At 49.2% G+C, this 13,390-nt stretch overlaps 1 protein-coding gene across 4 annotated transcripts in view; it reads left to right on the forward strand.

The window, feature by feature from the left end:
• pde4dip (phosphodiesterase 4D interacting protein) overlaps positions 1 to 13,390 on the forward strand; it is a 58,647-nt gene that overhangs the window by 34,178 nt on the left and 11,079 nt on the right. For all 4 annotated transcript variants that reach the window (XM_083672188.1, XM_083672189.1, XM_083672186.1 and 1 more), the window contains 16 exons: positions 350 to 559; positions 712 to 870; positions 987 to 1,091; positions 1,448 to 1,585; positions 2,070 to 2,249; positions 2,486 to 2,680; positions 2,864 to 3,139; positions 3,336 to 3,492; positions 6,203 to 6,312; positions 6,682 to 6,860; positions 7,141 to 7,477; positions 7,749 to 7,935; positions 8,157 to 8,273; positions 8,483 to 8,948; positions 9,683 to 9,918; positions 10,120 to 10,174. In XM_083672188.1, the coding sequence (XP_083528314.1) occupies positions 350 to 559; positions 712 to 870; positions 987 to 1,091; positions 1,448 to 1,585; positions 2,070 to 2,249; positions 2,486 to 2,680; positions 2,864 to 3,139; positions 3,336 to 3,492; positions 6,203 to 6,312; positions 6,682 to 6,860; positions 7,141 to 7,477; positions 7,749 to 7,935; positions 8,157 to 8,273; positions 8,483 to 8,948; positions 9,683 to 9,918; positions 10,120 to 10,174 (3,107 nt within the window). The remainder of the gene's footprint in view (positions 1 to 349; positions 560 to 711; positions 871 to 986; positions 1,092 to 1,447; positions 1,586 to 2,069; positions 2,250 to 2,485; positions 2,681 to 2,863; positions 3,140 to 3,335; positions 3,493 to 6,202; positions 6,313 to 6,681; positions 6,861 to 7,140; positions 7,478 to 7,748; positions 7,936 to 8,156; positions 8,274 to 8,482; positions 8,949 to 9,682; positions 9,919 to 10,119; positions 10,175 to 13,390) is intronic.

The following is a 13,390-nucleotide window of genomic DNA, read 5'->3' on the forward strand; positions in this document are numbered from 1 at the left end:
CACAACAACAACAACAGAGATACAACAGCATGAATAGAGTCTGTTTTTCTTTGTGCCCATCCTCAAAAATGGCCCATAAAGATTGAGATTGCCCATAAAGCATCTCATCAGACCACACTCAGAGCATTCAGTTTTCAGAATCGATTAAATGGCAGTTAGTGTTTAACCATCTCCCCATCACTGATATTATCAACACAGATGGGGAAGTCTGTTTGTTTGTAGGGAGAGAGCGCACTCGACCCAGTGTAGAGCTCTCTGTATACCCCTCTCACTCTGTTTACCCCCTCTGTCCCTCTCTGGTTCTTCTCCCCCCCCCTCATCCTCTCTCTGTCCCCCGTGCTGGGTGCAGGTGTCTGGGGCAGAGTTTATGCGAGGGCATGGGGAGGTGCTGGCCCTCCAGGGCTCTCTGTTCCAGTCCCAGCTGGAGCTGGAGGCAGGTCAGAGGGCTCAGCGCCAGGCCAGCAGGAGAGAAGAAGACCTGACCAGAGCCCTGCACCGCCTGGAGAACGACCTGCAGGGGGCGCAACAGCACCGCCACAGCACTGAGAGACACAACCAGGTGTGTGTGTGTGTGTGTCTGTCTGTGTGTGTGCGCATGACTTTTCAGTTGGGGTTTTCTCTTTTTGTGAATAAGTGATTTTATTTTGGGGGGTAAACAGGTATTATATGAGTTTGTGACTCATGTGATGACACCTGTTGTGTCTTCTGTAGGACTTGCACTTGGCTCTGGAGAAGGCTCGTTCTGAGCTGCAGCAGAGGGAGGAACAGCTGAGAGAGAAGGAGGGAGAGAGACAGAGGGAGGCGGAGGGGAGAGAGAACACCATCAGAGAGCTGAGGACCTCACTGCAGACCAAAGAGCACCTAGTGCAGGTCAGACACACACACACACACACACACACACACACACACGCACACACACACACACACACACACACACACACAGGCACACACTCACACACCTCCCTAACACACTCTCTGTCTATCAGGAGTACTCAGAGATGCTGGACCAGCAGCAGGACCCCAGGGAGAAGAGGGACTCTCTGCTCTACAAGCTCCGAGAGCGCATCAAGGAGAGGGACAGAGCTCTGGAGGTAGGGAACATACTGTACTCTGCCCCCTAGTGGACACAAATGCAGTACAGTAGTAGAAAATATTGCTTAAATTGACTGAATACCTATGTGAAGGCAGAAACATGGAGAGTTGAAGCTGCAATAACAACGATCATAGCTACAGGAGAAGGAGAGGGCAATGGTCCCTGTGCATGTGTTCCACGGGAGGCTGGTGGAGGTAGAAATCGGAGGACGGGCTATCGAGATACTATTCCTCAATCCATTCCATGCATTAGAATGAGCCCGTCCTCCGATTTCTACCTCCACCGGCCTCCCCTGATGTGTCTAGGCATGGTGGTGTAGGGTGGTGATTGACGGTCGTGTCCCCCCCCCCTCAGAGAGCGGTGGATGAGAGGTTCCGCAGCGTGGAGGAGAAGGAGGGAGAGACGAGGCGGCTACAGCTGCTGCTCCGGGAGAAAGAGAGAGACCTGGAGAGACAGCGCTGTGTACTGTCCAACAACGAGGAGACCATCACGGTAAACACACACACACACACACATCCACACATCCACACATCCACACATCCACACACACGTGCGCACACATACACTCACACACACACGTGCGCGCACACACACACACATACAAACACACACACACACATACAAACACACACACGTACATACGCACACACACACACACACACACACACACACACGTGCGCACGCATACACTCACACACACACGTCCACACACACGTGCGCGCACACACATACATACAAACACACACACACACATACAAACACACACACGTACATACGCACACACACACATACAAACACACGCATAAACACACACACGAATGCAAATAAACAGTTCACTGAACTGTTAATAAATATTCATATAAACGAATACACACACACAGCTGAATTAATTCCTCATGTCTTTGTCTGTGTGTGTGTGTGTGTGTGTGTGTGTGTGCGTGTGCGTGTGTGCATGTGTGTGTGTGTGTTTTCCTAGAGTCTGGAGGTGCTGTTGCGGGGGAAGGGTCTGGAGCTGGAGCAGCTGTCTGAGGCGTGGAGGAGTGTACAGCGCCACCAGCAGGACAGTGAGGAGAGACAGAGCTGCAGCCTGAGAGAGAGAGACACACTCATCACCCAGCTACAGAGCGCCCTGCACACACGCACCAAAGAGGCTGAGGTAGGAGACTAGGACAGTGTGTTAACTCTGTTTCAATGTCTCTCACCTTCACTCTTATTTACAATTCATCAAACACAATAACAATAAAAACATTTCTCCATCCTCTCTCCCTCGCCCTCTCCTTCTCTCTCTCTCCCATTCCCTCTCCTTCTCTCTCTTTCTCTCCCTCCCTCTCCTTCTCCGTCTCTCTCTCTCCTCCTCCCTCCCTCCCTCCCTCCCTCCCTCGTCCCTCCCAGGACGTGACGTCTGCTCTGCTGGGTAAGGTGAAGGCAGGTCCCAGGGAGGTGGTGGAGGAGCTGAAGGCTCGTCTGCAGCTGAAGGAGACACTGTTCCAGGAACTGCTGTCAGACCGTAGCCGTCAGGCCCAGGAGCACCAAGCACAGGTCCAGGATCTGCTCAACACCATCGGCACCAGGGACCAGTACCTACAGGTAACGCAGCCCAACTGACCTTAGGCCTGTGTCCTGCTCCCGCAGTCTTGGTCTCACAGTTAATTGAGCTACATTGGGGAAAACCTTGAGAGAGAGAGAGACAGTAGAGTAGCTGAGTTGAGCCAAAAAGTTGACTTTATTCCCTCATCCTCCCTCATCCTCCCTTTCTCCCCCCCTCCCCAGGACTCTGCAGGCCGGCTGGGGGAGGTGATGAGTGAGCAGACAGTACGATTGCAGGAGCTGCGCAGACAGCTGACCTCAGGCTCCCAGGCCTACGGGGCCGGTGCTGGGGGCGTAGGCTCAGGGTCAGGTCCAGACCTCCAGGACCTCCAGGCCCTCCAGGAGGAGCTCCGTCTGGCCCTAAGGAGGGAGAGAGAGAACCAGACTGACAACCACAAACAGGCTGCCCAGCTGGACACCCTCACCAGGGCCTTGCTCGTCAAAGAGGACATCATCAAGGTCAGTGTGGGGTCACGTGTGTGTGCGTGTGCTGAAAGTGTATGTTGGATATGCTTGTGTGTTGGCCTCTGTGTGGGTACGTATGTGTTTAAGCTGTGCTATGTGTGCATTCAAAATATATGAACTAGTGTGAGTGTGTTCATACCATTGACGTGTGTGTGTGTGTGTGTGTGTGTGTGTGCGCTTGTTTTTGTAGGACTTCCAGAGGCAGCTGGTGGAGCCGTCAGGCCTGCCCCTAGTAGAGAGACTGACCAATGAGCTGCAGGAGCTGAGGGAGAGAGAGGGCGTTGCCAGGACCCAACACGCTGCCATGGCAATGGCCAGGCCAGCCCAGAGGCAGGCTGATTTTGGAGGTGGGCATCAACGGAGCATGGGGCACTGTATGTAATGGCACATCCTGAGCTGCAGGGGGCAGTGGTGCTCTTTCTGCATACAGAATTGGGGCCATACTAATGTGTGTTCTAACATGGGTCTCTGGTTTTTCGGGTGATTCTAATCCATGTGTCAATGTTGGCAAGATAATGTTATTTTTTGTCTTTTGTTTTACACTATTGTGAAGCTTTGTGCAATTATCAATATAGACATTTTGTCTCTGCAATGTATTTGATTATGTTTACTAAGTATACAGGACCTTGTGTGTTTCTCTGTATTTGTGGAACTGGTAAGAGCCAAGACGGTTTTATGGATCATGTTTACACAAAATCAATTTTTAACTTTGTATGATAGTGTCAATAGCAGCAGATTTTTTAATTTGGCATTGGTGATGTTTTTATGCTATGTCATAACTTATGGTTATTTATGCTAATAATGTGTGTGTGTGTGTGTGTGCCTTTGCATGACCAACAGCATGTACCATTGATATTTACCCTATAGAATGGTATTGTGTTGCTAGATCAGTGTCTGCAATTCAGTTATTCCTATTTGTTGAATGTTGATCTAATTGGTGTCTGAAATGTGTGCTTAAAAATGATATATGGACATTTTCATACTGTTTTCTTTTCTGACAAGTCTGACTTATGACACATGCTTAACCTACCACTACCAATTTCATAGTGATATCATTGAGGATTAAGAGGGAGTTTTGGAAAGTTATGTTTTTGGCCAATTACAATTCAGCAGCCATGAATGACTTTTAGATTTGACTGGTAATTATATAACCTTGTTTATGAGTGCCACACCAGAACACAGTAAGTATGGCACATACTGTTCCAACTCATACTCCCCTCCTGGACATGAGGTATGTCAAATATTTGTGCTTTTCTTCTCCCAGAGACATTTTAGCAACATGTCTCTCTGTCTCACAGAGGAACCTTCTGTTGACATAGCAGAAGTTGCTTTGCTGCCAGAGGTATTTGCTATGTAAGTCACAAGCACAGTACCATCACAGACTGTCCTCTGAAATGTCCATTGAAGTATGAGCATACAAACCCCTTCCATGATGTTTAGCTGCTCAATAAACAAAGCTTGTGTATTCTGTTGGGTGGTGGTGTTCATGGTGGCCTGGGTTCAGCTGTCCCTCTGTGACCTCTCCCTCACAAACACTGTGCATACATCTATTACAGCTGAATCACATCACTCTCTCCAATACACTTACCAGCAATTCCTCTCACCATACTCAAATCTGCTATAGGCGTTTAGTGGTAATGTAGGGTAACATACAGTAAATGCCCCCAATTTTAACAGTACATGCTCTAATTGCATTGGTTTCTTTAAATATCGATGCATAGTAGGTGTACTATCAGGGGTAATGCATGAGGAATGGTATCAAACATGTGTTTTAACCATTCCTCACTCCATTCCATGCATTACTATGAACCCATCCTCCAATTTGTACCTGCAGCCTCCACTGCAGTCTCCATAGAAACAAAGACAACATTGCATGTCTGCATGTTGAGCAGATCTGAGTAATCACATCTCAAGGGGAAGTCAATAATCCTGGACCTAATGAGCCTTGGCATACCTTCTGCTGTTCAGACCTCTCCTTTAAGCCTATATCACTGGCTTAAGGTAGGAGATTACCGCCTGGTCTAGATCTAGTGCTTAGACCTACATTTTATGAATGAGCCTTCATTCACATTTTCCTAAAGGCCAAAGCTGGCCAAGTAAATAAAAAAAAACATGGGCAACATGATTAAAAACAGTACTGTGTGTGTTGCCTCGATGTCATTTAATCCTTTTAGGAATGTGCATTCTGCATTGCATTTCTGCATCTGAACTCAAAGCCAAAGCCGACGGCACCTCTTTAATCACATTATAAAACCGATGCCCTGGCAGTACTGTGAACATCATAATATTGATTCATAATATTGTCATGATGTTAATGTTAAAAACATTGAGTGGTGTGGTACCCCAAATCAAAGACATCTGCAAGTGTAAATAAGAGAGTTTACCACTGATAATACATGGGGATTTTACCCTACACTATGTCACTATTTCATTTGACCTATGATCTATGTCTAGCCCTGATTGATGAAGCATACATATCTATGCTATTGAATGAGAGCATACTTATTTAGGTATCTCCCCTTAAAGTATCTACTAGTAGGGATTGTTTGATGAGATCCCCTGACAGGAAATGTTTGAGTGTGTCTGTTTAGACCATCTTATCCTGTGATGGAACCATTATCCATTAACCATTATCTTCCCCATTAATGATGAAGGTTAGGATTCAGCTTGGGTCAGCTGATCTCCCAGATCTGTGACTAGGGGCAACATCTACCATGAGCTGATGACATAAAGGGAGGAATGTTTGAAAATGTCCCTTGCTAAGAGTCAGAAGTATCTTTCAAGTGGCTTGAATTGGTTTGGGTGCAAGTAGGTCTACTTCAGGGTAGGATTTCTAGTGTATATACTGGTATACAGTATATATATAATACAGTATTAACATGGTTGTTGAATTGTATATTGGCAAAAGCAAACATGACATTTAAGAAATATTCTGTTCTCTACAAATCCAAACGATTCTCTTTGATTCTCGTGTCACTTTTTATTTGTTTGTTTCAATAGCTTGGGTATGAGTATGTTTTGTGTATACTGTCTAACAGCACTATTTTCTCTCTCCAGAGTTCAGCTCAGATGAGGACGAAGAAGATGATGACGATGCCAGTGAGTACGCCGACAGCATTGAGGAAGATGACTCTAAACTGACGGCTCAATCCCTCGCCTCCATGCAGGTAGAGCATAAACATATGACTTTATCCAACCCTGGTTCTTATCTTATGCAATCAACGTTTTAAAAACGGATCTTATTTTCTGAAGTTTGTCATTACCTACAGTAATACCAGTAGTCCTCCACTGTACTTTCAGTTCCTCACAAATTTACCTCAAGATCGAACTACTTGACAGAAACACTGTGCAGTTTAATATTCTCACCATAGACCCTCTTGTTACTGAACCAGTACTGAAGCTTCATACGGCTCTCTCACAAGCCTGTCATGTTGTATCTTGCCTAGCCACTAGTCCTAGTTATCAACCTCTGTCATCCATACATACTGTGACAAGCTTTCGCATGCTCAGACCTTTCTGGTCTCTCCTCCAATCAGAGCCCACAGCAGCGTGGAGGACCGGGGAAGGGGAAGCTATCCCAGGATGCAGCTGGTGAGGGCCAGGGGCTGATGGAGGTCAAGCAGTTGGTGGAGCAGAAGAGGGTGGTGGAGAGAGAACTGGGGGAGCTCAAAGCTCAGCTGGAGAAGGCAGGCTTCTCCTCCCTGTCCCAGATGAGGTAACAACCACACAGACAGAACCTTAATGAAACATGCAAGAACATGTGTGAAACGTATCAAATGTATATGGCCTACTTTCACTTCTTTGAACCAGATATCCACTGTTTTCTTATATACGTAAATTAGAGAGGCATACACAGACATTTTACATTTTATGCTCAAGTGACCGTCAAACAGTGCAGATATAGTGGAGATGAGAGGTGTCAGCAGAAGCTGATTCTGAAGTTTGGCTGTGTTCTCTCTCTCTCTCTCTCTCTCTCTTCTCTTTCTCTCTCACAGGAAAGCCCTCTTAAGTGTGCGTATGGAGAACGAGGGGCTGAAGAATGGTCACCTGACAGGAAGACAGCTTGGGAATGACCTGAGTGACGAACAAAGGGTCCTAGAGGAGGAGGAGGAGGAGGAAGAACAGGAGGAGGAGGAAGAACAGGAGGATGAGGATGTTCTGGAGGAGGAAGAGGAGTCAGGGCTAGAGATGTGGGAGGACCCTGAGGAGCTGTGTGAACTCCAGTCTAAACGCAGTGCCCCCGGACCCCAGCTGAGAGACCCCCAGGGGAAGAGGAGGTGCAGCCGGCCTGTGTCTCTGGACCTGGGAGCCCTGCTGTCCCACTCCACACAGGTAGAGGGAGCTGTCCGCTCACAGAACACTCAGACAATCTTTCATTTGCAAATGTATAGTAGATCCATCTCATGAGTGGAGCTTTCTCATGAGGTGTGAAAATACTGTCGTTTTTTGGTAAATGACTGTGTCTAGGGAGTAATAACCAGTCGACTTATCTTGGTGATTAGGCTACCTTACAGAAAGAAATGAAAAGTAATACATTAAATATGCATTTCAAGTATTGTGACAGGCCCTGACATTGCCATTGCTCTGGTCCTGTGTGTGACAGGCACAGGATGATGACCTGGAGGTGGGAGGGGCCGGCAGCAGGCAGCAGAGCGCGCTGGAGACTGTGATGTGTGAGAAGGCTGTCCGTCTCCAGCAGGAGAGCAAGGAGCTGCAGGAGAGACTCATGGTGTCTGAAGCCACAGTTCAGGCCCAGGCAGAACAGCTCAAAGACTACAGAGAGCTATTGAGTGAGTGTATACACACCCGCACGCACACACACACACACACACACACACATGCAGGCACGCACGCACGCACACACACACACACACACACACACACACACACACACACACACACACACACACACACACTAAAAAAATATTGTGTAGTGTGTAACATCTCTCTCTCTCTCTCTCTCTGTCTCTCTGTCTCTCTCTCTCTCTCTCTCTCTCTCTGTCTCTCTCAGCGGAGACGTCGGTGCAGCAGGACAGTAAGCAGATCCAGGTGGACCTACAGGACCTGGGCTATGAGACGTGTGGCCGCAGTGAGAACGAGGCGGAGAGGGAGGACACCAGCAGCCCAGGTACTGTGGCACTACTGAACACGCCATAACAACACAGATAACACAAACTGCTGTTGTTGAGCCTCAAGCGGACAAAACAGAGCTGAAAGTCTTACTGAAAGATTTCCCTGAATTATGACTTACTATTTTGTTGTGTTTGATGAGGAAATGGTTCACAGTCACCGTCAGCAGTCTTAACCCACTATCCCATTCCTCCTTCTGACCGGCAGAGTTTGACGATCTAGAGATGTGCACCTCTCTGGAGGGTGGCTCTCAGTGGTGGTGGGGCTCCGTGGATAAAGGCAAGGCCGTGGCCGTGGCCGTGGCCGTGGCTCCAGGGGACGAGGACCTCTCATCTCTCCGGCGACTGGTGGAGGACCTCCGCTCCCAACTCTCCCGCTCCCAGGGGGTGATCCGCAACCTCCAGAGCCGCCTGCGCTCCATCTCCAGCGACTCCACCCCCCGCAAGGTCAACTGGGGCTTCCAGGCCTCGCCCTCCCAGAGCGGCCTGGAGGACGACGAGGGTTGGCAGTCGTCTGACGGCCTGGGACCCTCCCCTCGCCACCCGCGGCCCGACAAGGACCTGCAGGAGCTGGTGACCCGCGTGGGTGCCCTGGAGGATCAGCTGAGGAAGGGCAAAGGGCCCCAGGTGCCCAAGGTGCCACCCGAGGAGGGCAAGGCTGCCACCTGGACTGGGTAGGTACCACCACTGAATGTGTGCAAATCCTAGAAATGCTTCTGGACCTTAATACAGTAGACCTATGTCGTCTTGTGAATGTGATCCGTTGCCTGCCATTTTATTTATTCCTGTACACTGTCCTGCGAATGTCTCACAAAATCATTCCCTTGTGAACCCCACATTTGGGGGTTTTAGATTCGCTCACCCTAGGCCAGCCTATACACCAGAATACAGCTGCCATTCTAATATAAATAGAGATGTTCCACTATGCAGTTAGTCTGATGGGTTGGGGTTAGGTTAGATGTATTCTGTTGAATTCAAGCTGCTCATTTACAAACGCCCCCAGACCCCCCACATCACAAACACCCCCGACCGACAGCTCAGTGTCCCAGATTGTCCCCCCGTGCCTGGGGGAGTGGAGCAGGGTGAGGACAGGGCCAAGAAGTTCACCACTATAGGGAGAGAGGAAGACGCGGTGATGTTCTTGTGCACCCCTCAGGGTGAGGGAGCTAGGAGCCAGACTTTGGTGGGAAAACAGTGTCCCCTGTCTGCCCCCTTTTTCCTAGCTGTGCCTTAGAAGGGGGGGATGGGGCATTCTGCCCAGTGATAACCCAAATGACACACAGATGGCCCACAGCACCTCTCCACAGCCACTCATGACACTGTTGGTTCGTTTCCAGGTTAACCATGTTGTCAGTCGGTGAAGCAGTCTGATATTGACTCTTGACCTCTTCCTCTAAACCTTTTCTAGGAAATTTGACACCCTGATCCAGGCCCAGGCCCGTGAGCTGTCCCACCTGCGCCAGCGTATGCGTGAGGGGCGCGGCATGTGCCACATCCTCACCCAGCACCTGGGCGACACCACCAAGGGCTTCGAGGAGCTGCTGCGGGCCAACGACATCGACTATTACATGGGTCAGAGCTTCAGAGAGCAGCTGGCACAGAGCACCGCCCTGGCACAGAGAGTCAGCACCAAGATCAGCGGACGTGAGTGGGATGGGCACACACACATGCACGCAAGCGCACACACACACACGTGCACTCATGCACACATGCACGCACACACACACAGACACAGACACACACACACACACACACACACACACACACACACACACACACACACACACACACATTTCTTCTTACATAAGTTGCTGATGTATGGTCCCTCTGTTCTTCAACCAACAGGGGATCATCCAGAGGTCCCTGATGACAAGACAGGTCATGAGCTTCTCGCCATACGGTGAGTGTGCCTGCTTGTTAGCCTGCTATTATCAGTTCTAAATGTGTGTGTGTGTGTGTGTGTGTGTGTGTGTGTGTGTGTGTTTTGTGTGTATCAGTGTGTGTGAAGACAACCTTTCTGGAATTGTTTACAGTACTACGTAACACTAGATTCTGGCAGTTGGAAAGTATTGATCATGTTTGATTGATGTGTTTGGGTAATCTGTGTTCGCCGGTGGGGTGATCCGTTTCTCACTTGATAGTCACAGGCAATCACTGAACAGAGACTGATTTTCACTCATTGACTCATGTGGCTGGAGAACTCTGGGAACCGATACGCTATTGTAGATTCCGTTGGAGAGGTATGAACTACTTAGACAACGACAAGACCATTTTTTCCATCCCTTACAGTCTCTACCATAGATATAGGAGATGTCTCTCACACACACTTCCACTCTCGCATTCTCGTGTTCTCTTTCTCTCTCACCCCATCCTCTTCCTCCTCTTCCTCCTCCTCCTCCTGCCATTTTGCTGGTGGATGTGTTTAATACAGTGTTTTATACTGTAGCGAGGCTATGTGCTTCTCATGGTAACATGTTGAGTCATGTTGCTTTGTGATGTCACTGCACTGCTAACCAGCGCCTGTGGGGACACTCAGCAGAGAGGAGAGATTTGATTGGATAAGCTTGTTCCCCTCCCCCTTTCCTCTGATTGCCTTGGCAGCAGCCTCCGACTCCCTCTGGGGGGGGGGTGAAGGGGCGGCCATCTTGCCTTTATGGGCAGAATAGCGGGAAAAAGAAAGGAGGGAGAAAATTAAAACATTTATAAAAACTGGCAGGCATTTTCTTTCTGTGTCGTCCTGAAACGGTGCTATGACCTGGGGCTCGGCAGGCTCCCTTTGAAGATTTACTGTCCTGGTTATTGGGGTCATGATGAATAAGGCTACATTGGGGCTACAGTGGCCTGGGTGGCCCTGTCCTCTGGATGGCCCTAGCCCCTGGATGGCCCTAGTTGGGGACATCTGATTAAAGTGTGAGGGGCTGTGACGGAGACATGTCGACAGGGACTTACAGGCGGAAACATTACAGCACAGCAAGCTGCTTTGCTGCAGCTCGGCTCCAGGGCAGGCTAATGCTAAAAGGTTGAAGAGCTGCCAGGACATCCCCCTAGGATCTGATTCAGCATAGAAACCTGCCTATGTACTGGAGATAAATACATGCACTGTAGCAGGCAAACTGTGACACAGCTCTCTTTCCCTCTTTTTGCCTTTTCCCTCACCCTGATATAGTTATTTTCTCAGTTAAGGAAAGTATTGTTGGGAGAATTAACCCTGCTGGGTTGAAAGCAGGGTCAGGCTTTTTGCATTGTGTGTAATTAGAGGTGCCTTCTCTCCCTCTTATGGCAGAGAGAGGAGGATGGTGAGGAAGAGAGAGAGAGAGAGAGAGAGAGAGAGAGAGAGAGAGAGAGAGAGAGGAGGATGGTGAGGAAGAGAGAGAGAGAGAGAGAGAGAGAGAGAGAGAGAGAGAGATAGAGCCCTGCGGTCCCACTGCGGCTGCACAGATGGCCAACCAGATGCGTAGGACTTAAATGTGTTTTAGTGCCAGACCACTCATTTAGGCCGAGGCAGTAATTGAGTGAGAAAAAAAGGAGGATTTGTATTGATTTGATTCCCTCGCTGTACTGTATGTGAGTGTGCGTGTACTGTACTGTATGTGAGTGTATGCAAAAAGGAACAATGTACAAACAAAAAATGAACTATCTACACGTGTGTGTGTGTTTGTGTGTCTATATGTGACAGTGTGTGTGTAGTGGTGTAATGCGGTTCAGGCTCTTGCTGCCTTTGCTAGGCTCAGGGCAGGGGGGGGTGTTGACATTGGCCCTAATCAGGTTAAGTTATTAAGACCTCGCGGGAGAGTGAAATAGGTCATGAGCAGCTAAAGCCAGAGAGAGAGAGAGAGAGAGAGAGAGAGAGAGAGAGAGAGATAGTGGAGAGACAGAGGGGAGGGACTCCGAGCGTCACTTTGCCTCACAACTAGCCAGAGTAGTGCATCATGTAAGATCCAGCCACTATAGCATGTCCGAGTCTCCAACTGCAGGAGCTCTACGTAACGGGGGCAGTATCAAACAATCCAGTGGAGATTATTTTATAACAGCATCTACTTCCTGGTTCATGTGGAGTACTAAGACATTCAAGCAGGTCATATGGAGTTCACTTGACTGCCTCTCTACTGGATGTCTTCTCTACTCCACCAAGGATTCCGTGCTGACCTTCTCCATGGGCTCCACCACTCGCTTGTGTTCCTTTTCGGAAATATACGTCTGAATCTTACGTCCTGTTACCTTAGATAAGGTGGCAACAACAGAAACACTCTTCTGAGGAGGACAGATGTTTGGCTCTCACTCCAGGACCTGCAGAGATTAACAGGTTTCCACGATTCCACTATTCTCCTGCCGAATGGGGGCCAGCCTGTTTTTGGGCCAACGCAGTGCAGTGTGTGTTATACAGTATAACACCCACAGCAGGCTGGGGATGAGCCACTTTATGTTTGACCAGTGGGCCTCTCACAGAACCTCTCTCCCCTGAGCGGTACCGCTAATGCAGCGTGAACGGAGTAGCCTAAAGGCCCGGACGTCCGTTGACCATTCCTCTCTCTGCAGTCCTCCCTCCCCTCCCCTCTCTCTCTCTCTCTAGCTCTCTCTCTCTCTGGGGCAAAAAGCATCACTCTGACCGGGCCATTTTGTGTTCGGCTGCTGGTGGTAGTAGAAGACGGTGGTGATTCCGGAGTCTAAAGCCACTCTCTGCAGGGTGCCATTTAGAGTCAGAGACCCAGAGTGCTGCTGCTCTCCTCAGGCAGTGGGAGACTGAGTCATAGACTGAGTCATAGTTTGGTAAATCACTCTGCTCCATGCTGTACCAGGACCAGCACAGCATCACACAGGGCTGACCATACCAGCGACTGCCTTTGTACAGCACAGACAGGCAGTCGATTCTGACTTTGTGGAACACTATTGAGCTGGGCTTGGATCGTGCTGAGTTGGACCTGTTTGGAAGACCAGTGATAGTCACAGGCATACAGACACATAGACAGACAGACACATACACACACACACACACGCACACGCACGCAAACGCACACGCACACACACACACACACACACACACACACACACACACATCCGGATCTCCCTCTATGTGTGTGTGTGTGTGTGATGTGTCCTGGCGGTAGAGAGCACCAAC

This window comes from Argentina silus (genome assembly GCF_951799395.1).
Source record: "Argentina silus genome assembly, chromosome: 6".
Classification (NCBI taxonomy): Eukaryota; Metazoa; Chordata; class Actinopteri; order Argentiniformes; family Argentinidae; genus Argentina; species Argentina silus.